Source organism: Gallus gallus, chromosome 14 (genome assembly GCF_016699485.2).
Source record: "Gallus gallus isolate bGalGal1 chromosome 14, bGalGal1.mat.broiler.GRCg7b, whole genome shotgun sequence".
NCBI classification, from domain to species: domain Eukaryota; kingdom Metazoa; phylum Chordata; class Aves; order Galliformes; family Phasianidae; genus Gallus; species Gallus gallus.
This window is the reverse complement of record NC_052545.1, coordinates 2555452-2577886: the sequence shown is the minus strand read 5'-3', so window position 1 is coordinate 2577886 and position 22435 is coordinate 2555452. Positions and strand designations below refer to the sequence as shown.

The following is a 22435-nucleotide window of genomic DNA, read 5'->3' as shown; positions in this document are numbered from 1 at the left end:
GTGTCTTCTGTGTACTTTAAAGGAAATAGGTGACTGTTATTTGGGTACTTATCTACGTTATAACAATTCAGCTCGAATTAAAGTACACAATCACCAGACAACAGGCACAGCTTTGCTTCCATAGGATGTGGTGTGCTTGCAACGTGGAGGGCAGTGGCTGAAGAATGTAAGCTATATCTGTAGCTACTTGTCCTTGCACAGCTTATCAGTGCTGTCTTTCTTCCTGGTGTTCAGAGCTTTGTCCCTTTCTTACTAATTAAATGATAGCTCTCTATAGTCAGTGATTGAATTATTCAATAATTCCTGCCTGCAGCCATCAACAGATAGAGTGGAAGTTATTTTTTAATATGGATGATTGAGTTTCTGAGGTTTTGATCAAATTAAACAGAAGATCAAATTAGTCAGTGAGTGAATTAACTGAAAGATGCAGTAAGAAGGCAGTGATTTGCAGAGCAGTGTAGGCAGCTGTCAGACTTTTGGCTTTAGGCTGTCTGCAGTCCTGTCATTAATGTGTTGCTTGGTCCAGCCAAAAGTACAATACCGGGTAATAAAGATGACCCTCTATAAGCAATTTGGTGGTCTGAGAACTTGGTGTTTTTATATTCCAGCCCTGCAGGACCTGGAGCCACAGCAGCTGCTTCTCTTTGTTCAGTCCTTTGGAATCCCAGTTTCCAGCATGAGCAAACTTCTGCAGTACCTGGATCAAGCAGTATCTCATGACCCACAAACACTGGAGCAGAACATTATGGACAAGAGTAAGAGCTTTGTATGAGATTAACTAGACATCTTACTTTGTCTTAAACAGGCATTTGTGAGTACGCTCTGTGACTTCCTTGTGTGAAATCCAAACTAGTTCACTGGACTCTGTGCTAGCTGCTTTGGTGGCTTGTTGTCCCTGTAAAGACCTCCCTAGTTCTTGTCTAGATGGCCCTTGACTGTATTTCTCAAAGAAGAGAAGGGTTTTTCTGAATTGGGTTGTACGAAGTCTATAAATAGTCTGGAGGCTAAACTGTAAAAGAAACAGGGCTCATTTGCATCATGTTTACGAAATCCAAATGAACAGCAAATTGTCTTCTCTGTGGTAGCTACACAAACAGCAACCAATTCTGTACTGCTTTACTAAAGAGGGAGAAGTAACGTATTCATATCTTGCCCTTTTTTCAGACTACATGGCTCACCTTGTGGAGGTTCAGCACGAAAGAGGAGCGACAGGAGGCCAGACTTTCCATTCCCTGCTCACAGCCTCCTTACCAGCCCGCCGAGGTACTGTCCAGGATAGCTTAAGCTGCAGAATATCAAAGTCATCTTTCAAATCTATTTTCTCTGCTGCTTGAGGGAGGAATTCCAGTATTATTGGAGATTTTCTATAGTTATTTGTTCTGAGTAGTACGGAAAAGTAGGTATTGCTTTGCCTTGAGGGAAAAGCTACTGAATTTCTCAGTACTTAGGGACAGTAAAGCTGAAGGTGATTCAGTACTGGGGCTCCAGATGCTACTTACCATAACAGTATTTTTCTTTCTTTTCTTTTATTCTTACTGCAGACAGCGCTGAGACTGCAAAGTCAAAATCTAGCCCTGAGAGCAATCAAGGCCAGAGCCGAATCCGGGCCTTAAGCCAGGTTCGGGTTCTGGGCCCAGAAGATGATCTAGCAGGCATCTTCCTACAGGTACTGGTATAACCTCAAGCTGATTGTCCATTATCTCCTTTCCTGCAGCACCTTTGCAAAGTCCATATTGCTCATTTGCATCGCTTGATCCATTCCTCCCACGCTGTTTGTAGGCAGGGAGTAGGAAAGCCCTGCATAGAGTAAGGCTGCGCTGTTATGGTCTGGTGGTGTTGATATTGGATGGACTTGTTTTTTCATGTAGTCCGAACATGATGTGGCTTTTGATCATGCCTAATGCTGTCAGTGCCTACTAGCATGTTACCATCTCTGCATCTTGTTTGTTCTGTGTATAGTGCCTTTCGTCTCAGCAGTGCATGGAGGATTTGTGAAACGCTCACAGGGCCTTGGCAACAAAGCTGTATGTAAACAGCCTTTGTGCTTTGGCATGTCTGCTAGCAGAGCCTTCTTCTTTCTGTTGATTTCAAAACAAACCTTCAGGGAATTAATTGGACAAGTTGATTGCCTGTATTTAGGTAGTGCGGTGATCCCCCGTGGTGTCAGTGTTGCCAGTCAGGTTGGTGTTGCATAGATGCTGTTCCTGTACCAGGCACTAGAATTTTGAAAAAGCTGTATCAAGGTTCTAGTTAGTTCATAGTCAGTGTGATTACACAAGGTAAATCGATCCTCTGCCTCAGGAGACTTTATGGTATAGCAAGTCCTTTCGATTGCTTTCTCACAGACATACTCTGTTCTGCATCCTACCAGCTTTTCCCACTAAATCCAGACCCACGATGGCAGAATTCAAACCTACGCCCACTTGCCCTGGCATTACAGCAGGCCCTGGGGCAGGAGCTGGCTCACATCCGCCAGGGAAACACACAAGTGACCGGGATCACAGCACAACTTCTCCAGGCAGTAGCTGCACTGATGAACTCGCCACACAGTGGTGCATTGGTGATGGCTATGCATCGTCACCACTTCATCTCCTGCCCGCTGATGCGCCAGCTGTACCAGTATCAGGTAAGTGGTGTTGGACAAGAATCTTCGTAGCGCTGAACAAAGTAAGCTGAGGAGGAAACAAAATCTGCTGTGCATCCACGCGTTGTGTGCTGACTTTCTACCTGTGTAATGCTAGAAACACAGCCTGGAGAGGATAATACAAAGGGACGTAAGTTGTCTGAACATACGACAGCTGAATGCACATTGGCCGCATTAGTCTAGCACTGCTGAGAGTTGGGGCTTACTTTCAGGGCTAGGTGAGCCTTAGCCAATCTGGTAACTGTGGCATTGTGGGTTTGCAGCTGTGAGTCCCTTGTCTTGGAATCTCCAGTCTGTTATGTAGCATGGACATGTCTTGTAAGCCGGAGCATCTGCAGACAGTTTGAGAGAGGAAGTCTGCAATTCCTTAAAGAGAACTTCAGGGCAGTCTAACGGTTATCCAATAGAATACATCATTCCTTCCATCATGATGGAAGAAGGCATAAAGGTACCTTTAATTATGCTTGGAGAGGTGTTTTGTTTGTGACTGATGTTTGCTGCCTTGATTTCAGTAAGGTATGGTCCAACAGAACAGGTGTACTCTATGTATTCATGGCAGTATGTGCCACTGTCTGCCCCTTTTGCTATCTATGTTTTATTCTTGAAGTGTGTGTAAGCAGGTGTCTTTTGCTGCTCTCCCCAGCGCTGCATGCCACAAGATACTGCCTTCTCCTCCCTCTTCTTCAAAGTCCTCATGCAGATGCTGCAGTGGTTGGACAACCCTGCAGTGGAAGATGGTCCTCTGCGTGCTCAGCTGAAGGGTTTTGCTGTGCAGTACTCCTCAAGGCACAGGATCAGTGACGGTACTGGCATTGTGCAGCTTGTGGGGTTCTGAGTGGACCAAGTGGGTTAAGAAAGGGACAGAAACAAAGCTAGTCTGCAGTAGATGTTTGTTAGCCTCTCAGTAAGCAGAGCAGATCTCTCAGTGGAAACTTCCATTTGCTCAGGTAAGGAATTCAGTGCTAGCTGTAGACTTGGAAGATGAGCATGCAAGAATGCTCATGGAACAAGGTCATGTCATGACTTGTAGTTATTGTCATCTGCCATCTGTTGGGAGGAGACTATCACCAAGAGCTTCATCAGGGAAATGGGTTTGTGGTTATAGAGTATTCTCTTAATCCACATTGGCCTTGAGAGGACAAGATTCATTCAATCCACGTTGTCCCTGAGAGCTGTCAAGAGCTGCGGTGGGTGTAGAATGACAGTGGGTATATGTTTGAGTAGTTGTGTACCACTACAACATGGTGCCTCTGTAGAAGAGAGACCTGTTGTTGCTTGTCCCTCAGATGCCAATGCTGTAATTTCTTTGCAGTTCGAGGTGGGTTCTTGCACCTCACAGAAGCTCTGACTTTCCGTCATGACCCTGACTTGATCAGCTCCACAGTACGTGCCATTATTGCAACCCTGAAATCAGGAGAGAAGGGTAATGTGGAGCCGGAGCTCATCAGCAAAGGTATGACTGTCTTCCTGCTCTGCCCTCTATTGCAGCAGCAGGTTGAAATCCCAGCACAGCAAGGGAGTACCTTATATATAGGCAGTGGAAAGCAGGAAAATGCAAACTGATCTAAACGTGGCCTGTCTTACATCACCTCCTTTCCCTGTGCTGGTATGTGGGTTTGTAAACTGTGACCTAGGACTGAGGTTGTCTTATAGCAAACTGTTGGTTTCTGCTAACTTAATAAGAAATAGAAGTCTGCTATTCCAGATAGAAATGGTTTCTCTCTTCCTTACTGAGCCATTCTTTGGGGAACTCTGGACCATTTGCCTTCATGAGACACTTAAAACGTTTCATAGCTTTCACCACACAATGAGGTTAGTGACATCTTTTTACCTCTGCTAGTCCTTCAGGGCCTGATTGAAACTCAGTCTCCGTACTTGGAGGAACTCCTCACAGTCCTCTTCTCAGCTACTGTTGAGACCACTGCCAGATTTCCTGCCATGAAACCAATTGCTGTGGTGAGCTCCTTGTTGCTCCAGGACAAGGAAGAGACAACAGTGAAGAAAGAGGTGGATAGTTGCAGGTGAGCCTAGGCAATGATTGGAACTCAATGGGAAGTCTAGTTTCATGGCATCACCTCTGATACTGGCTTTGTTTTCTCTTCAGTACTGAAGCTGCTTGGCTGGGGCCATCCTCTGGCCTTTTGAATGACTGGCTGGAGATGTTGGACCCGGAGGTGATAAGCAGCTGTCCTGATCTCCAGCAGAAACTACTGTTCTCCTGGAACAAGGTAAGAGTTGTTGGGTAGAGAGACTGCTGTGCTGAAGCTGCCTTTACGGGGTGCTGACCTGCATCTGGAAAAAGGGTACTGGGGGAGTTTAATGTTTTGCCCTGTGTTACTATACTTGTTTGAAAGCAGCACAGTCTGACTAAGATGGAGATTCTGGTGCATCCTTCTCAGTACTTCAAAGAGCATTGTAGACACAATGTAGTCCCATAATAGCCTAGCACTCTGTGTTTTCGTTTGTATTTTTGAAGACAATTAAGTAGCCTGCCCAGAAGTGCTATACCAAAGCTGAGGCTAAAGCTGAATGTCATGACTTCTGCCGTGTTTTAAACAGTACTGCAGTTCAAATCCTCAATCCACGTGTTCTCTTCTGTGCTTTCTGCTTGCTTGGATTGCCATCATTATGTCTCTTGTGTCCACCTCACAGCAAGAATCTGTTTATACATCTTGATTTCTGGTCCTTTCAGGCAGGATCCCAGGTGCCCTCCTTCCGCCCATATCTCTTGGCTCTTCTCACTCATCAGTCCAGCTGGACTACGCTGCACCAGTGCATCAAGCTTCTGCTTTGCAGAAACCGAGAGCAGAGGTGAGTCTTAGTGGGTTTTCTTTGAGCCTAGCAGAGTTTTGAGTTGGGCAATTTGCTGTCTGAGAGAGAACAATCAGAAGCTGCGAACAAGAGCTGCTGATTTCCACAGTGCGTGTGCCAAGAGATGTAGCTCAGCCAAAAACAGGCTTTGTGAGAAGGATGCTGATTTCAGTCATGCTGATTTGTGTACCTTGATTTAAATATTACCTGCTGTTTGATGGAAAGAGCACATAAAGATTTGGCTGCGGTTTAAATAGGAAGTACTAATCATGTAGGCAATCCATCTAGCATTGCCCTTGTTGATAATCTTTATGAACTTGGGGATTGAAAGATGGCTTGGATAGCAAACCAATGGGAGTCTGTGTACCCGGGCAGGCTCTGCTAGATCCACTGCTTGTACTAAACTCCATTACCAGTCTTTCTCTAGCCCAGTTCTGATCTCAGGAGCAGCCCTCCCTCTCCCTCAGCTCCTGTATGGTGCTCTCAGATACTGGAGTTATACTGTAGTAGTATCTTGCTTAAATTTCTTACACTTGTAGACCAGAGCGCACTAACGCCTAGTAAGTAGCAAGGCAGGGCATGATTAAACGAACAGTATTTCTAAAGCTAGCAATATTTGTTTCCTGCAATTTCTTTATTGATTTGCGTCCTAATGATTTAATTTCTGCAATCCAGGATAAGAGGCAGGATGTTCTGATGTTCTGCACACTGCAACATGAAGATCACTGGTCGTCTTGTATCAATTGCTTATGTTTGTGACAGGCTTCCAGCTTCGTGGTGTGTGACTGTGCAGCCACTGTACTGTTGCTGAATGCCATTTGTTGGGCACCATACCCGTGTTGTGCTTACTGCAACAAATATTTAGTCATAATCTGGGAACAGAACCAAGCCCCTTCTTGGGACTTAATGGATCCTATTTTTACATTTTGCAGATGTTTTTCCTTCGTACTTGTGATGTTTAGAGACAGTACCATGTGTTTGCGTGCTGCCTGAGGGTTGCGTTGACTCTAATTGCAAATCTGTCTTCTTTTGTCTTCTGGCAGGTTTGATCCAACTGCTTCGTTGGATTTCTTGTGGGCCTGTATTCATATCCCTCGGATCTGGCAGGGAAGGGACCAAAGAACTCCTCAGGTAGTGGTTCAGTTCTTCCAAGTTTCCTGTCTGGATGGAGTGAGAAGTGATACTTTCACATTGCATGACTTGTTGTGGCTAAGAGGCAACTGGAGTGATACAGGTGCAGTGTGCCAAATTTGCTGCCTGTACCTCAGCTGGTTACTGAGCTGCTCTACTCTATTATATATTACAACAGCAATTTTGGGTTCAAAAAGCTCATTTGAACGCACATAAGTTTGCCCTCTTGACGTTTCCTCTGCAGCTCCTGCAGAGTTGCCACAATATCTATTAAAGATCTAGTCAAAAGGCTACAGCAGTGAGCAAGCTAAAACCCAGCACGGGATAATTCCCACTTTGCCATGAGAAGGTAGTTTAATCTCTTTTTGAGTTTCCACATTACTTAAGTCAAGTCTCATCTTAAGAGGTGCTCCTGTCTGTCTGGGGGTAGTGTGACTAGAACTAAGGATCTAGTGATTCAGATGGGATTAATTTTGTTCTGCATTGCAGAAACGCCGTGAGGAATTTGTGCTCCATCTAAAGGCCTCTGAATTGATCAGTATGGTGGAGCTGATCCTGGCTGAAGCAGAAACCAGATACCAGAACACAGAAGAGGCTTCCTGCACACTCATCCAGTCTCGACTGCCTCTGTTGCTCAGTTGTTCTCATGGGGACCTTGAGAGCATGAAAAAAGTAACAGAGTATTTGACCAGCTGCATCCAGCAATGGGGTAGCAGGTGGGGGTTGCAAATGGAAACACTGTCTACTCTAATTGTAGTTATTTGGGCACAGGCAGTCAGGTAATGATGAGACTTGACAGCATGTCTTTATTAGTAAGCGTTCTAGAGCCCATATAACAAGTGCTTACCATGCATTATCTTCCCAGACATTTTAGGAGGATAAAATGTCACTCTTAGGTGTTAGTGGAACCAAGAAGGTGACCTTAAAAGTGAAATTGCAGGGCATGTTTTCTTTTGGGAATTTTGGCATAAAATGTTCAAGATTACTTTTTTTTCCTAAGTCAGCTGTTGTTCTTAATTACCAGTTCCTAATGTAGAATTTCTCTACTCATCCCTTGAATCATTGCTTATATGATCAAACTGCGCTGATCATTATGATTGTTTTCTAACAGCTGTGTTAGCACTGTTGGGAAAGCAGAAGATAGTGTCTTTGTGTCAGTGGAGCAAACTGACCTAATTTTAACTTCATTTATGGTAATAGAAAAGATGCTTAGTAATTTCAGTTGCTATTGCATGGTAATGCATCTCAGGCAGGTGTGCTAATTGTGAACAGGCTAGTCTGAATAGTTGTACTTCTGACTACTTTTCCAACTGAGATGTTGATGACCATGAGTGCTACATAGAGGAATTCTGCTCTTTGGAGATGGAAGCCAGGCTTTCTTGTCCTATATCCAGGGGTAACTATGATCCCTGTAGATCATGGATCCCTGTGGACTGTGCGTGTTTTGAGAGTAGTTCAAAAAGAAGCACAGAGTGAAGAAACTGTTCAGATTAGTGGTGACTACCATACAAAGTTGTTTATCATATACAAGAAAGCTGTTAATAATCTATTGGGTCTGTGATTATTTGCTGGTTGAGCTAAACAGTAACCAAAGGCTTACCTCTCCCTTTTTCTTCCAGCTCTGTGGGAAAATGCTGCCAGGACCTTCTGCTTCAGATATACCTGCAGCTACCCGAGCAACTTGTGCCTCTGCCTGAGATGCTTCTCACCAGTGAAGGAGCCAGAGACAGCAGCACTTGCAAGGTAAATTTAGAAGTGCAGAAAAGTCCCTTTCCAGTTGTTCCCCTAGAGTGAATGCTATGTTGAGGCTCAGACTAAAAGGAGAGAACTGGAGAGTGCTGGTTGGGTCATTTTGGTTTCTTAACCTTGCTCTTCAGTTGCCCCTTCCCTGCCTTCATGCTCAGGAGCAGAGTTTAGGTATGATTTATTTTGCATTGTCTCTCTATAAAATACTTTAGGCTCTGATTATATAAATTTCTGTGTGCCAAAAGCTTCTGTAAAGCACAAGTGTGCAGGCGTCTGATCCTGCTTTGATGTCTATAGGGACTGTGGACTTCAGATCCTGTGCCAGCTGGAATGCTGCTTCTGCTCCCAGGTTCTACCTGGGAATAATTTGTTAACCTCATCTGTAGTTGGAAAGTATTTGAGAAATGCTGCTGAAGAGCCACAGGCTTGCTTCTGCTTTAAACTTAACCATTTACTCACTACTTTTCTTTGTAGCTTGATGCCCTGGTTCACAGATTCATTAACCTCCTTGCAGACACCAGTGACTCCAAGTCATCAGAAAGCCGTGTGTGGGATGCCAACATGGCATGCAGGAAGTTAGCTGTGGCTCATCCTATCCTACTTCTTAGGTACAGCTCTCTCACTATCCGTATGACTGAGTTTACTGAAAAGCATCAACCTTTGCCATATAAGGGGGGGAGGGGGAGGAGGCAAGCTTGGAGCAGTCACGTAGATTGTGCAGAATCTGTGTTTGTATATGAAACCTACAAGAAAGGACAGCAAAGCCATATCTTTTATAAGGAGGCAGCATTGTTTTTGGCTCCTTGTTTGTCAGGAAACAGTCCTCACAGAATTGCAGCCTACAAAACAGAAAATGGGTGGGAAATGGTGACTGCTGATTCCATGGATGCTGGGGTCAAACCCAAAACCCTGGGAGAGTTTGAGGGATGCGTGAAGCCACTGAGATGTAACAACATGTTCTTCTATTTAGGAAGAGGCTAGAGCTGGATGTTCTTCTGTTTGGTGTTTCAGGCACTTGCCGATGATTGCAGCTCTGCTACACGGCCGTGTTCACCTCAATTTCCAGGAGTTCAGGCAGCAGAACCACTTGACCTTCTTCATACACGTCCTGGGGATCCTGGAGCTGCTTCAGCCACAGGTCTTCCAGAATGAGCACCAGGCGGCGCTATGGGACTGTCTACTCTCCTTCATCCGTCTGCTGTTGGTAGGCAAAGTCCTTGCTGCACATTGTGTGTGGGCTGCCGGCCGCTAGAGGGAGAAGCTAATGCAACACGGAGCCAGCCCGATGTTCTGCTATAGGAAGGGAGAACCTTCTTATATCTTAAGAGCCAAAAGATGTATAGAATACCTTGGAGAGATTATAAGAGGGGAAGCCAGCGATCAGTAATCTAACTCCTGGGCCCCAGAGGTGCAGGACGGAGCAATGAATCATTGCTGTTTTTGTTAACTCATCATCTCTACCCTTTCTCAGAACTACAGGAAATCCTCACGACACCTGGCTGCCTTCATCAGCAAATATGTCCAGTTTATCCAGAAGTACATCACGTGCAATGCACAAGCAGCTGTCTCCTTCTTGCAGAAGCACTCGGATCCTCTACAGTAAGCTTTCTTACTCCAGTTAGCCCATGGGTTAGTTCATGGAGAGCTTGCTCAGGTAGGGTGGCATGAGATAATCAGGCAGGGGACAGCAAGGTAATGTGACAATAGTTGTTAATGTGGCACTTCTTCACCCTTGCTTGCTTAAATGTCTATTGACATGAGTAGCATCTCCCTTTTTATAGATGAAAACTGAAGCTGACAAAGTTGGGTGGTAATCTGAACTCGCATAATGACTTAAATGCTCTGATAAGGTATTGTCGTGCTCTGCAGTCATTTCCAGAGAGCCAGCAATGGAGTCTTTACCTGGAGCAATAACAGCAGGATCACAGCTGCAGATACAGGGACAAACTTAATTGAGTTCTAATAGGTCACTCTGAAAGTAATGCCCCCTATTATTTCCCCACACCACCCCACTGTGCTCACATCCACTGTTTGGTCTCCATAAATGTTCAGAAACCATCAATTAATGGGTGCCCTTCTTTCTAAGTGGAGGAATTCAGTTCCTCCCCTTTTGCTTCATATGAACTTCCATGTCAAATGCTATTTTGTCAGACTGCCCCTCTGCTGCCATCTGTCACACAGCAACAACATGTAACAGGAACTTGGCAGAAAGTTCAGCCTCTACTGCCATCCCACCAACATCCATCTCTGATATAGTAGGCCAACATAATAAAATGGAAGGCATTAATTTTGGAGCAACCCCTGTAGTTAACACTGAATGGGAAAAATCTTGTTTCTGAGAAACTGTTTCTACCATGTTTAATTTATGTGCTGTTAGTTGTCTTCACACCTTTACTTCTATTCAAACACACCATCTGTTCTACTAGTGACCTGTCATCAGACAACAGTGACCTAGCAATGCTGAAGTCCCTCCTGGCTGGGCTAAGTCTGCCTAGTAAGAGCAGCATCTTGGACAGAGGCTCTGAAGAAGAGAAGGATGGTGAGTCTGATTAGGAAGCAAGAGTAATTCTAGCTGGCAAACCATGCAATGCTTCTTGAAGTGTAGATGTTTTTGTGTGCTATATGCAGTGTTTTTCCTACTCCTAGTGAAAGGTATTTAGAATGAGGAATGGCACATGTATGCTCAACTGTTTGAAATTCCAGTGTCTGGAATGGGTGAGTTTGTTTTGCTTTCAGTGGTACTACTACTGGTACAGAGGAACACCTCTTAGGGTGACTTTCATTCCTGTGGATTTTACTTTCCAAAGCCTCACCTCAACCTTTCAGGAGACCCTAGGGTACATTCTCTTCCCTTTGCAACTTGCATGGGATAACTGTTCAGTATTAAATCGTGTCAGGAAGGCTTGTTTTCTTTGCATCAGCTGAGGGCTACCAGGAGGTGCAGTGAGGCAGGAGGCTGTGAGAGCTGGGAAGCATCCCTGCTCAGCTGGTGGCTGGTAGGGAACGCTGGATCTGTCTCCCTGTTAAAACTGTGTAGACTGTCGAAAGTGACCTGTTCTCATTCTGTACCAGATGAAGCGGCAGCTGGCTCACTCCCCCTTGTCAGCGTCTCTCTCTTCACTCCTCTGACACCAGCTGAAATGGCTCCATACATGAAGAGGCTCTCTCGAGGCCAAACAGTTGAGGGTAAGTGCAAGAACGTAGGGCAAATGCAGCCGCATGCCAGCCCTGCTCCTCAGCTGCCAGCTACACGCTTGTTTCCTGTTTACTTTGGTAGTCTCCAGCAGATAGGATGTGGTTTTGTTTTGGATGGACTTGTCCGTAACTTTCTGTGGTTCTTGACAGAGTCTTCCTATGATACTGTTGTCACTTAATACAGCAGTGCTGCAACTGCCTCTTCTTTTGGGTATCTTGAAGGTGCTCTGGCAGTTTGCATGAGTAACTCATGGAATGCTACAGTCCACGTTCAGCCAGCACTGATCCAGTGGCTCTGTTCTGGAGTACTGATAGGAGTGCCATTTTATTTAATACAATAAAAATACCAAACTGATTAGAAGCACAATTTTGTTTGAAATCCCAGATGACCTTCATGAAGGAAAACCACGTTAACCTGGCATATGGCAACAACATGCTGCTTTTCCTGAAGTGTTCTGAAATCACTGGAGTGTCCAGTGTTCATATCAGACATAAGTTGTGGTACTGGGTGACAGTTGTCCTTCCACCCTAGAAACTGTGGGAAGAAAAAAGTACTCTGGAGTTGAAACATTACGCCCCACTCCATGCCTTCCCCTGCCCATGTCACGACAGTGCTGGTGACCCCTGCTTGGGCAGTTTGAGATATGTTGATCTAGCAAGTGAGCTGCCTGTTCTCATCCTTCCTTTTTGAAGAACTGCCTTTATTACTCTAGCTCTGTGTGCAAGTAGTAAAACTTGACTGGTTGGGAGGCTGGGTTTGTAGGTCCTTTGCTGAATCAGTGAATTTCAGTCGTTCATTTTAATGTGTCTTCCTCCAGACATTTTGGAGGTGCTGACAGACATTGATGAGATGTCCAGACGGAGGCCAGAAATTCTTTCCTTTTTTGCTGTGAGTATGACGTCCCTAAATGCCACTGAAAGTCAAAGATTCTGTTCACTAGAGTGTGGTGCACAGCCAGCTTAATTGTTCTTATTCTGCTTTTGGGGGGGGGGAGGGTGGTATTACATTTCCCCTAAGATGCTGCACTTTCTGTTAGGCTTTCTGACAGCAAGCAGTACATACCTTCTTACTGTCTTCTCTTTGTTGCATAATATTTCCATCATCCCCTTGAACTTCTCTTTATATCTGAGGAAATAGTGACCTTCTGTCCCCTTTACAGCAATGGGACTAGGAGAAAGCAGAACAGCTCCATTTAAAAAACAAACAAACAAAAAAAACCCACACAGGAATGCAGGGAAAATTCAACTGTCCTGTACACCATAAGATTACAGAAGGGTGCTTTAAAGCATTCAAAACAGGATAATCCTTATTACAGAGGGATTTCCTGTCTCAGCCAGTACCTAACTGCATTGATGCTGGAGGGGTAGTAATGCAAGTCTGCACAGTTCTGATCCTTATTTGTGCATCTTCTCTCAGACAAACCTACAGAAGCTGATGAGCTCATCAGAGGAGTCCTGTCGAAATCTGGCCTTTAGCCTGGCTCTGCGCTCCATTCAGAACAACCCCAGGTGAGGAGCGTGGGGACTCAGGCTATTGTGAGTCACTGAGGGGCACTGGCTGCCCACTGTGTATGTCTGTTGATGGTGAACTGGGCTGTACTGATGCTGTGATGTTTTATTTCCAGCATTGCTGCAGACTTCCTTCCTACCTTCATGTACTGCCTTGGCAGCCGAGACTTTGAGGTGGTGCAGACAGCACTGAGGAACCTGCCTGAGTACACCCTCCTTTGCCAAGGTAAGCCAGTATCTGCCTCCTCTGGGTGCATGCTTGGTGGCCTTGCAAAGGTCAAAATTGAGCTCCTCTCATGAAAGTAGCCTCCCTGGGAAGTCGCTAAGAGTCAGCATTGCCTAGAATAGTCTATCAAACATGTAGGTCATCTGTATCAGTAGCAACTTCGGTCTGAGCTTCATAGAGGAGACTTGCCATAGAGATGAGAGGCTTCCTTGAAACTGGTTTGCTCCTTTACGATCTTCTTCTCTGAGATGTGATCCCTCATGTAATCACAAACCCTCGGGACTATTATAGGGTAAATTATGCACTGTTCAGGCATAACAGAAGGAGGAACTTCTTGCACAGCTATGAGCATTCATCCAGGTGTTTGTTGGCAGATTGCTGCTTTCAGGCTGCTCCTCACGCTGTCTTTCTCTTTCACAGAGCATGCTGCAGTGTTACTGCACAGGGCCTTCCTGGTGGGGATGTACAGCCAGATTGACACCAGCTCTCAAATCTCAGAGGCTCTGAAGGTCCTGCACATGGAGGCCACAATCTGAACACATGGTTCTGGGAGCTTCACTTCCAGTGGAATTTAACTGGACTCAGCAGCTGCATTGAGACCCTGTAAGAAGGCACTGTATTTCAGCCAATGTCCTGAAGGATCAAAGATATGATGCAGCAGGCCAGATGAAGAGCAGGAAGGGGCAAGGACAGAGCTGTCTGGCTAAGTTGCCGTTACTGTGGGAGAAAAATCTCCCGAATATTGTGCCAAACAGGGACCAGTTTTGTCACGGAGTCTTAGGGCAGCGGCTGACGCTTACTTTGGTTGGTTTTTTTTTCCTCCAAGAGGGCAGAACTGCTGGGAGAGCAGAAGGGAGTGTTGGCCCTTTCAGTTAAGTCTCTGCACTTTATGCTGGAAAAAAATGTGGATATGTGCAGGGGGAGAGACCATTTAATGTTTTGATGGTTTTCTTTGGGGGGTGGGAAGCAGCTGGTGGGTGGAGTTGTTTTTTTTTTCTTGTGGGTTTTTTTTCCTCCAATTAAAATTCTTTGTTTCCATTGTGCCTTTTTCTGCTTCGTGCTGCCACTGGTGTAGCCTGACATCCTTCTCTCCCTGTTCTTCACTGTCTGTTATTCTAGATACAGCTTCTCTGAAAGACTTGTCCTTGTGGCCAGATGTATGCAGAGCCCTCTTGGCCTTTTACGGTTTATGCTAGAGAAAGTGTAGAAGGATCGCTGGCATGAGGGAGATGAATTTGACGATTGGGTCTTCGTAGCACCAACTGCTGACGAGATCTTGTGAGAGGTTTCTTAGAAAACTTTTCTTTAAAAACAACTAAAGAAAACTTCTTAGTACATCTGCAAACATCCCAGTTACAGCAGCTGAATTTGAGTAAGCAGCTGGCCTTTCTCTTTGGCATCTGCCAGTTTCTCCCTGTGATTCTTCTCCTAGCCCTTGTCTGCTGATCGATGTGATTGTTTACTGCCAGTTGTCATGGGAGAACAGAAAAGGTGGTGGCTTCCATCCCTCCAATGCAGAGAATTCACTGCCCATTTCATAGTCATTCTGTTCACTGGCTTGCTTTCACATCACTTGTCTCTTTTCCTCTCATCCCATTTGCTTGTAGAGAATCTAGTATCCTAAATACAAAGATCCTGGAGGCATTTCATGGACAGCTGTAAATAAATCTATATCCTTGTGAGAGGCAGTTGTAACCTTGTGGGTGGCAAGATGAAGTGTTGTCCATTCTTTCAAACAAGAAATGCTATGACTGAATGCTTATGCTGTATGAATTGCTTGCTTTGCAGAGAATTGGAGGAGAAAAGGGAGAGAGATGAACTTCCCAACCACTGTTAAGTAGCCTCTCCTTGCCTTTAAATAGATTAGAGCTATTGCTTAAGGATGCAACATGCTTTCTTCCTCAGCAGCATCTGCTTCGTATCCAGAGCCACTACTGTGGCAATTAGCTAGATATAAATTATGTGGAGGAACAGCTGAAGAAGATCAAGTCAGTGAAATGGTTTTCCTGAGGGGCTCAATGACAGCAGGATTAACGCCTGTCTAAAGGGTTCCCAGTGAGATTACTGGCTCCTCTCACTGTAGTCTCTTATCAGGCATCATTAAAACACTGCTCAGTTTGTCAGAGCAGGGAAGTATTTCTCTTGGCGCTGCTGTGTGCCCTGAGCCAGTGGGAACTTATGGGACTGGCTGGGAAAGGGTTTTTCACAGGACTTTGAGCTGAGGAGAAGTAAAAATGTTGCAGGACTGTTATCACAGCAAGGATGGAATCAAAGTAGTGGTTTTTTTGCTGAAGAGCCTCCCTCTGGAGTAGGATTTCTGGAAAGCCCCATCCAGGGCTTTAACTACAAATGTGTATGGGTAAAAAGCAATGGTGTGGCTGGCCTCAAGTTCTATGATGTCTGCTTGGGGGCCAGGTTTAGAGGAGCAGAGGACACTCGTGTGGTGGCAGAACTGTTAAACCACCTCTCACTGCAGGATAGCTAGACTTGGCAGAGCAGTGGGGAACCAGGTGTGCTGGAGAAGGTAGAAACAGTGTCTTTATCATCAAGAGCTCATCTCTTTTGGGAGATCAGGAAACAAACTCAAAAGTTTGTAAGAGGGTAGAAGCTGTGCTGTCGAGCAAGGTATTTCTAATCTCCCAAAAGAAAAAGCATCATCTGTGATTTGTTTCCCTGCCTGTTTTCTGCTAAATTGAAAGTTCCTGCTATGTGTTTGCTCTGCTACCATCCTCTGAATGTAGTGGAGCTGAGCAGGCTGGCTTGAAGCATGATGCTGAAACCAGATCATGGCTGTGAGGAGAGGGGGCAGCTGAGGAGTGCCTGAATGTGAGGAGACAGCTCGGGGCAGGAGTGCTGTGGGAGCCCATCCTTAACAGCTGTGACAGCTCTGAAATGGTTAGCAACAGCATTACAGATGCTCTGACACTCGCCTGCCTTTTAATCAGTGCTCTGTAACTTTCATCTCTGCCTGGCTGAGCACCTTCTCTTCTCCCATCCCTGCTGAGCTGACAGTGTTATCCTTAGTAGGTCTGCTGGGCTCCTCCTGGGGGCTGGGGCCATGTTCTGTGTCTTTCAGAGATGTTGACTCACTTAAAAGAAGAGCGAGGAGGACGTTTGCAGTATTGCTCCTATCAGCCCAGGGGAGCTCACAAGACTCACCCAGTGGAAATTGCTGCTGTCTGCCTGTCAGAGGACATGCCCCAAAGTGGCAAGATCATTTGGATGCTCCTCTGCCACAAGCTGCTGCAGTTGAGAGCTTCCTAGGTGAGTTGTGGGCTGCCAGAGCTGGTGTCCAGCGCGTCCACCGGGAACAAGCCTACTCCCAAGCCAGTGCTGGTGTCCTAGAAATGTCCTGGGAATCCCACCCAGCTATAGAGGAAGGAAATGCTGTCTGCAGGCTTGTTCTTCATCCTGTGGCTGCACCATACCATGCTGGAAGCAGTTCTTCTTGTCTGAGTGCCTGTTATACGGAGATGGTAGAGGGCTGAGGAGCAAAGGAGGGGCTGCAGGGTCCTTTGACTAAGCCTTTGACAGGTGGGCAAGGACAGGGTAGGAACACCATTAGTATGTTTTATAATGATTATCATAACTTTGGACTGGGAGTCATGAGACTTCCCCTTTTTTCCCCTCTGGGAAGGGGATGGAGGTGCAGCTCATCTCAAGTCCTCGCACTTGCCCAACATGAAGTCTCACCACATGTATGTACACCTCGTGCTAGATAGCAGAAGCAAGAATGGCCATCCAGGCACGCGGTGGCTGGCAGGAATTTATTGGGACTGAGATGGATGGAGTCTGGTGTGGCAACAGTGTGGTCCTATGCATGCTTGTGCTGCAGGGCAGGGGCAGTAGTGCTGGTTCGGCTGAGAGCAGGGCATGACTAACAGGGGAGTTGCCTGCCTGCTCCTCACTCAGTAGCAGCTGCCCCTGGGGAATGCATTACAACAGAGAACTGGAAGAGACCCAGCACTGACCTCAGAGGCAAATCTATCTGACCTGCTGTTGGCAACAGAAAGGCAGGGAGGCTCTCCAGGTAACTGCTAACAAGCAGGCTTTCACGGACAAAGGCATCAATGTTTTGCCAGCCTTTAGAATTAGAGGAAGGAAAGAGACACTTTGCTTTGCAAGCAGCAGCATGCAAGAAGCTTGGTGCAAAAAAAGAGAGAGGAAAAGTCCATCTCCATTACTTATTGTGCATGGGTAGATGTGGGCTGAGGAGTCTATGACTGCTCCCTGGTGCCTCGCCATCCTCTTCAGCCAATTTCATCTGTGACCTCGGTTGGTGACAGCTACAGTTCCGGCCCTGCCTGATCTCAATTAACTTCTCTCTGGCCACGCTGCAGTTCAAGACAGTATGATTCACGCTTAAGTCAAGGAGTTATTCAATAAAAGGTAAAAATGTGTTAAGACTTTCGTTGGCTTTGTGTATGTCAAGGCCAGCCCCACACCAGCTAAGCAGCCTAGATTCTATAGAGGTTGCATTTGCCTAAGGTGGATTGATGTTTAAACTTCTGCTTTGCCTTTCCATGCATTTAAATAATACCACCCTAAAGCAGCAAAAAATAGAGTTTGTATTTTCTCCTCCTTTTAAATTCAAGAGATCTTAATAATAACATCTCTGCTTGTCCTGTGTAGCTGGTGTTGTCTTGCCTTTCGCCTTGCCCTGTTTGCATGAACAGCATCTCTAACTGAAGAAGATATTGGACAAAAGAACATCAAGACCCCCAGCAACAATTAAAAAATTCATTAAGCTACAATAGCCCAGTCATCACTGGGTAATTATTAAGCTGTAAGAATTGCTAATTGTCTTATTAGTATTGAACAATTATGCAAATAATGGAAAACATACTATAAGAGTAATAAAATTACCTCTTTTTTTTTTTTTAATCAATAATGAGATTTAAAAACTAAGGCAATGCTTGCAGATTTGCTCTCTCTGGAGTTTATAGGGGATGTCTTTGGAGAGGAGTGAGACCGCTAATGGCACTCTGCACAGGGTGAGTAGCACGTTTTGAACCACATCTACAGCCACAGCACCAGGCTGTGTCCCCTGCTCTGCACCCACACCGGCAGCCCAGCAGCAGCCTAGGGACACGCAGGGGCCAAGGGCACATGGTGCTCTCAGAGCTAGAGCAGGACTGGATAGAAAGTCTGAATTTTGCATTCTCGCAGGCTTCCTACAGCACGCCTGGCTTTCTGCAATCTGTTCTCCCCTGGATAAGATGTGGGGCTTCAGGTTTGGTCTGGGTGGAAGTAAGGCAGATGGTAGCTTTTTCTCACCAATTTAGGGTGAAAGTGGAAAGTCTTGGCCTTTAAAATCATTTTATTTCAAGGGTTTTATTCCTAGCTGGAAACCAGAGGTAAGAGCTGGCCTCCCTTCCTGGTGAGGAACCAGATGGATTTCAGAGTTCAGCTCTAAGCAGAATGCTGAAAACGTGGCTTTGTTTTCCAGTGAAACAAGTCTAAAGCTTTGTTTGCCCACACCATCCTGAAATGGAGGCTCCATTTACTTGTGTCCGCAAGGAGTCTGAAAGAGGCAAAGGGCTTCTTTGCTAAGAGTGATTAACGCTGTTAATCACTAACAAATATTATCGTGTTTCCGGGCTTTAAATTCTGCTCTGCTGATAAAAACACAGCATGTCAAAGCAGCCAAGCCAGCTCCTGCTCCAGGGCAGGTCCTGCTCCCATGGTGATGCCATGACAGATGTGGTTCACCTCACGCAATCTCAGGATCCATAGAGGTTTTGATCAGCAAAGCGTACCTTTACTTTCACTTTCTGATAAGAGCAGTGAAGTTTGTGGCTCTTGGAGAATTGCATTTTGTCATGGCTGTGTGAGGGTCACAGATCACCACTGGCCATTTCAGCTCACTCTGAAGAGGAGGGAAGGTCTGACAAGCACCATCACTGTTTGTAAACTGCTTGCAGTTCCCTGAGCTTCACTGGTGCTCTACAAATCAGTTGTTATATCTCTCCATTTTTCCTTCTCACCTGGTGGGAAGGATGCAGCAGGTGGATAGTTTCCCACCGTTGCTGCTTAGCAGTCACTTTCTGAGATGGATCTCTTGCCTGTCCCTCGTCTCTCTGTGCTGGGGACAGGAAAGCCAACAGGCCACCTTGCCAGTAATGGTTAATAAGAGACAGAGACTTGGTGGTGTTTTTTTCTTAGTCAGGCATTGCATTACACCTGGGTGGCAGGACACACTTAGCCCTGATGCTTTGTTTTTGATGTTTTGAGGATTTGGGATAATGGCTATACTATTTACAAGCTTCTCAGTGGCATATGTTGTGCAGGGATTTACCAAAATGCCCTTCTCTGCAACTTCACATTTCACTTTCATCTTCTTTCAGTGGAAATTCGTGCTCAGACTTGAAATTTTTAATAACTTTCTTCTCCTGCTGTACAGGTCAAAGTAGCCGGGCTCCACGGAGAGGCAGTACCATGCAGAAGCATTTCTGTGTTAGTAGCTGTGAAATTGTAGGAGCTTCCTTTCCTTTGGTTTGGGCCTCTCTGTCTCTGTGGAGTCAGCCTGGCTGCCTTCTGGGAAGAGAGAGCTGATGAGGCATGTTACTGATGAGACGTGTGCTTTTTCCTTCTTGTTTTGAATCCCTCAATTTAATGTAAGCCATTGGCAGGAGAATGTACGAGAGCTCTTGGCTACAGCACGTACTTCCTATTGTTGAGAGTGAACAGCCCCGTGTACAGCCTGCAGCAAAATTATGAAGTAGCTCAATTTGATCTACTGATTTCCCACAGTAGTTAAAAGATGTGCTTTTCCAGTCTATGACGTTGTGCACTCTATGAAAAAAATGTGTTAGTTGAGGCCTCGTGCTGTCTGATATGAGGAATCAACCCTTTCCTTCTTCCTCGGGTCCTCAAAGTAACAAATGTTGGCTTGTTTTTCATTGGGCTTCAGGGTTGTTCTTGTCATATATTAAACTCCTTCTCTACTAATGGTAAAACCCAGGATACTGCATAAGGGAGCCAGGATAAATGTAAGAGGTGGTATCAGAGAGTGATCCCCCACTAGTCATAACGACTGTCAAAGAGCACTGAGCATTTCTCTGCTGTAGTTCAGTATCTAGGAAGAGAACTGAAAAGGAACGAGAGGGAAGGAAAAATGTCTGAAAATACAGAAGAATAAATCCCTCCTTATCTGTGGCCTGCTGTGCCCCAAAAGCTTCTGAACACGCCTTGGGAGGCATGAAGGTAAGGTGCACAAAATGGGGATAAGGACATGTAAGGTACCTCAAAGGAAAACATGTAAAAGGGAAGAATGCAATCCAGAGTAAATGTTTGTAAGCTTCATTCTGCAAGGAGCGTCCTGTGAGAGCAGCAGTTGTTGGTAATGGGTAAGCAGCTGTAAGGCAGTTCTGCTCCCATCCTCCCCAGTCCCTCTCTCTAGTGGTTGTTAGTTTACCTGTTGGTGCATTAAAGTAGCTATAAACTCCTGCAGAGCTCTCCTTAATCACCAGCTAAAAACACTGCACAACTCGCTGATGTCTCTATTTTGAAAAGCCATTATTGGGGCAGTAGTAATACTATTACTGCTTTAACTAACTTGTTCAGCAATGTCATTTTAATCACCTTAGCATAACCTGCTTCTTTTGGTATAGCAAGGGCTGTGCCTCCAGCCTTGCTCTCTTGGGATGCACAGCTTGAAGCCATTGACTAACAGATTCTTCTTCTGGTGTCTGCAAGCCTGGATGCCTTTCTGATAGGTTCGCCTCAGTCAAACACAGATGACCTGGCTCAGTATGGGGAGGAGTGGGGTGACATGTAGTGGCCTGTGACATATAGAAAATAGCAGCTGCTCTCATAGTCCAGCCTGGCTTTCCGCTCTGTGGATCTGTGTCCCCTGCTACCCAGCCCCAGCTGCCCCTTCCCAAAGTGCAAGGTAATGAGAAGGCACTGACCACATCGACTCATTAAGCTGGGTTTGTTAGAAGACAGATTGTCATGTTAGACAAATATATATAAAAAAAAAAAAGATATCATTCCCTGTGCTGTGCCCCATCTGGGCCATTAAATCTGAAAGGGGCAACTACAGCTGTGTCAAAGCTCGGCTCAGAAGCTGATTTCCACCACTGATTGGCAACAACTCCATTTCCAAACATCAATTTTGTCTCCTCATTTCTCAGTGCTGCTCTATTTAGATTGCAAGCACAGCAGGGGGATGCATACTGCTAAACAAAACAATATTTGGGACTTTACACAAGAGAAACCCCCAAAATGCATTTCCTGAACCCATCACCTCCTTTTTATTTCTCACAAGGCCCCTTCGCTAAGTGACCTGATGACAGAGGATAGGAAGGACCCATCTGCCCATCGTTAGCCAGTTTGCTTTTCATGAAGTTTCATCAATCTAATGAAAAGGTGGTTTGGAAACAAACCAGGACAGCTCAGCTTTCAGTGTTCCAACACAGTTCCAACTAGGGAAAAAGCAAGCCTCTTTTTTGAGGGGGAAGAAAAAGAAACTATTTTGAGTGAACCCAGCTTTTCTTTAGATTGGTCCCCTGGTAGTCTGATTAATTTCGAGTGCAGATGTTTACCCCATCCTTCCCAGAATACACATAATACTCAAGAGCAGCCTTACTGTGTCGTATTTCCTACTTGCCTCACTGTTCTGTTAGTGTTGCAGTTGTGCAGCAACATATGCTAAGGCCTTATTACAAGGGATTCCTATAAATGGCATAAAGGATTAATAATGTATTTATAACACAACTTTGTTTTAGTATAAAGTGATCTATAAATTTGTAATAAATGTTTTATAATGTTTTTGTAGCCTGTTATAAATGATAAATGGGAGACTATAGATGCCACATCAAATATTCATGCTGCATTGTGTGCATTATTATGCCGTTACTGTTCAGGAAACCATTAATAATAAAGTGAATGGAGATGTAAAAGTTGCTGACATGCCCAGCAAGCCATTTATAATGAAATGTATAATCCTTACCATAAAGTAAATACATTGGCCAGTGATTGTTGATGAAATGGAAACACACTGAATTATTTGTAAGGTATTTATATATTAATGTATATTATCCATATCATGTCATAGAAATGCCATTAATATATTATATTATATGTATTATTAATTATTTTTACCTGATTTATAGGCAGCTCCTAAAGCGTTACCTTGTCTCTTCCGCAGCCACGTGCGAGTCTATCTG

The 22435-nt window shown here is 45.1% G+C and overlaps 2 protein-coding genes across 3 annotated transcripts in view; both read left to right on the top strand.

Annotated features, from left to right (window-relative positions):
* The window catches only part of INTS1 (integrator complex subunit 1), a 27375-nt gene extending 13075 nt beyond the window's left edge, over positions 1 to 14300 (top strand). For both annotated transcript variants that reach the window (XM_015294331.4, XM_015294330.4), the window contains exons 27-47: positions 609 to 755; positions 1165 to 1263; positions 1542 to 1666; positions 2372 to 2626; positions 3288 to 3447; positions 3957 to 4097; positions 4485 to 4665; positions 4749 to 4872; positions 5337 to 5455; positions 6499 to 6586; positions 7076 to 7302; positions 8206 to 8329; positions 8807 to 8940; positions 9344 to 9536; positions 9804 to 9931; positions 10759 to 10871; positions 11405 to 11518; positions 12346 to 12416; positions 12945 to 13036; positions 13153 to 13262; positions 13683 to 14300. In XM_015294331.4, coding sequence (XP_015149817.2) covers positions 609 to 755; positions 1165 to 1263; positions 1542 to 1666; positions 2372 to 2626; positions 3288 to 3447; positions 3957 to 4097; positions 4485 to 4665; positions 4749 to 4872; positions 5337 to 5455; positions 6499 to 6586; positions 7076 to 7302; positions 8206 to 8329; positions 8807 to 8940; positions 9344 to 9536; positions 9804 to 9931; positions 10759 to 10871; positions 11405 to 11518; positions 12346 to 12416; positions 12945 to 13036; positions 13153 to 13262; positions 13683 to 13798 — 2861 coding nt within the window. In that variant the 3' untranslated portion in view covers positions 13799 to 14300. The remainder of the gene's footprint in view (positions 1 to 608; positions 756 to 1164; positions 1264 to 1541; positions 1667 to 2371; positions 2627 to 3287; positions 3448 to 3956; positions 4098 to 4484; positions 4666 to 4748; positions 4873 to 5336; positions 5456 to 6498; positions 6587 to 7075; positions 7303 to 8205; positions 8330 to 8806; positions 8941 to 9343; positions 9537 to 9803; positions 9932 to 10758; positions 10872 to 11404; positions 11519 to 12345; positions 12417 to 12944; positions 13037 to 13152; positions 13263 to 13682) is intronic.
* Positions 13707 to 22435, top strand: part of MICALL2 (MICAL like 2) — a 33033-nt gene continuing 24304 nt past the window's right edge. Inside the window, exon 1 of the mRNA XM_046900990.1 lies at positions 13707 to 22435. The gene's annotated coding sequence lies outside the window, so the exon portion shown is untranslated.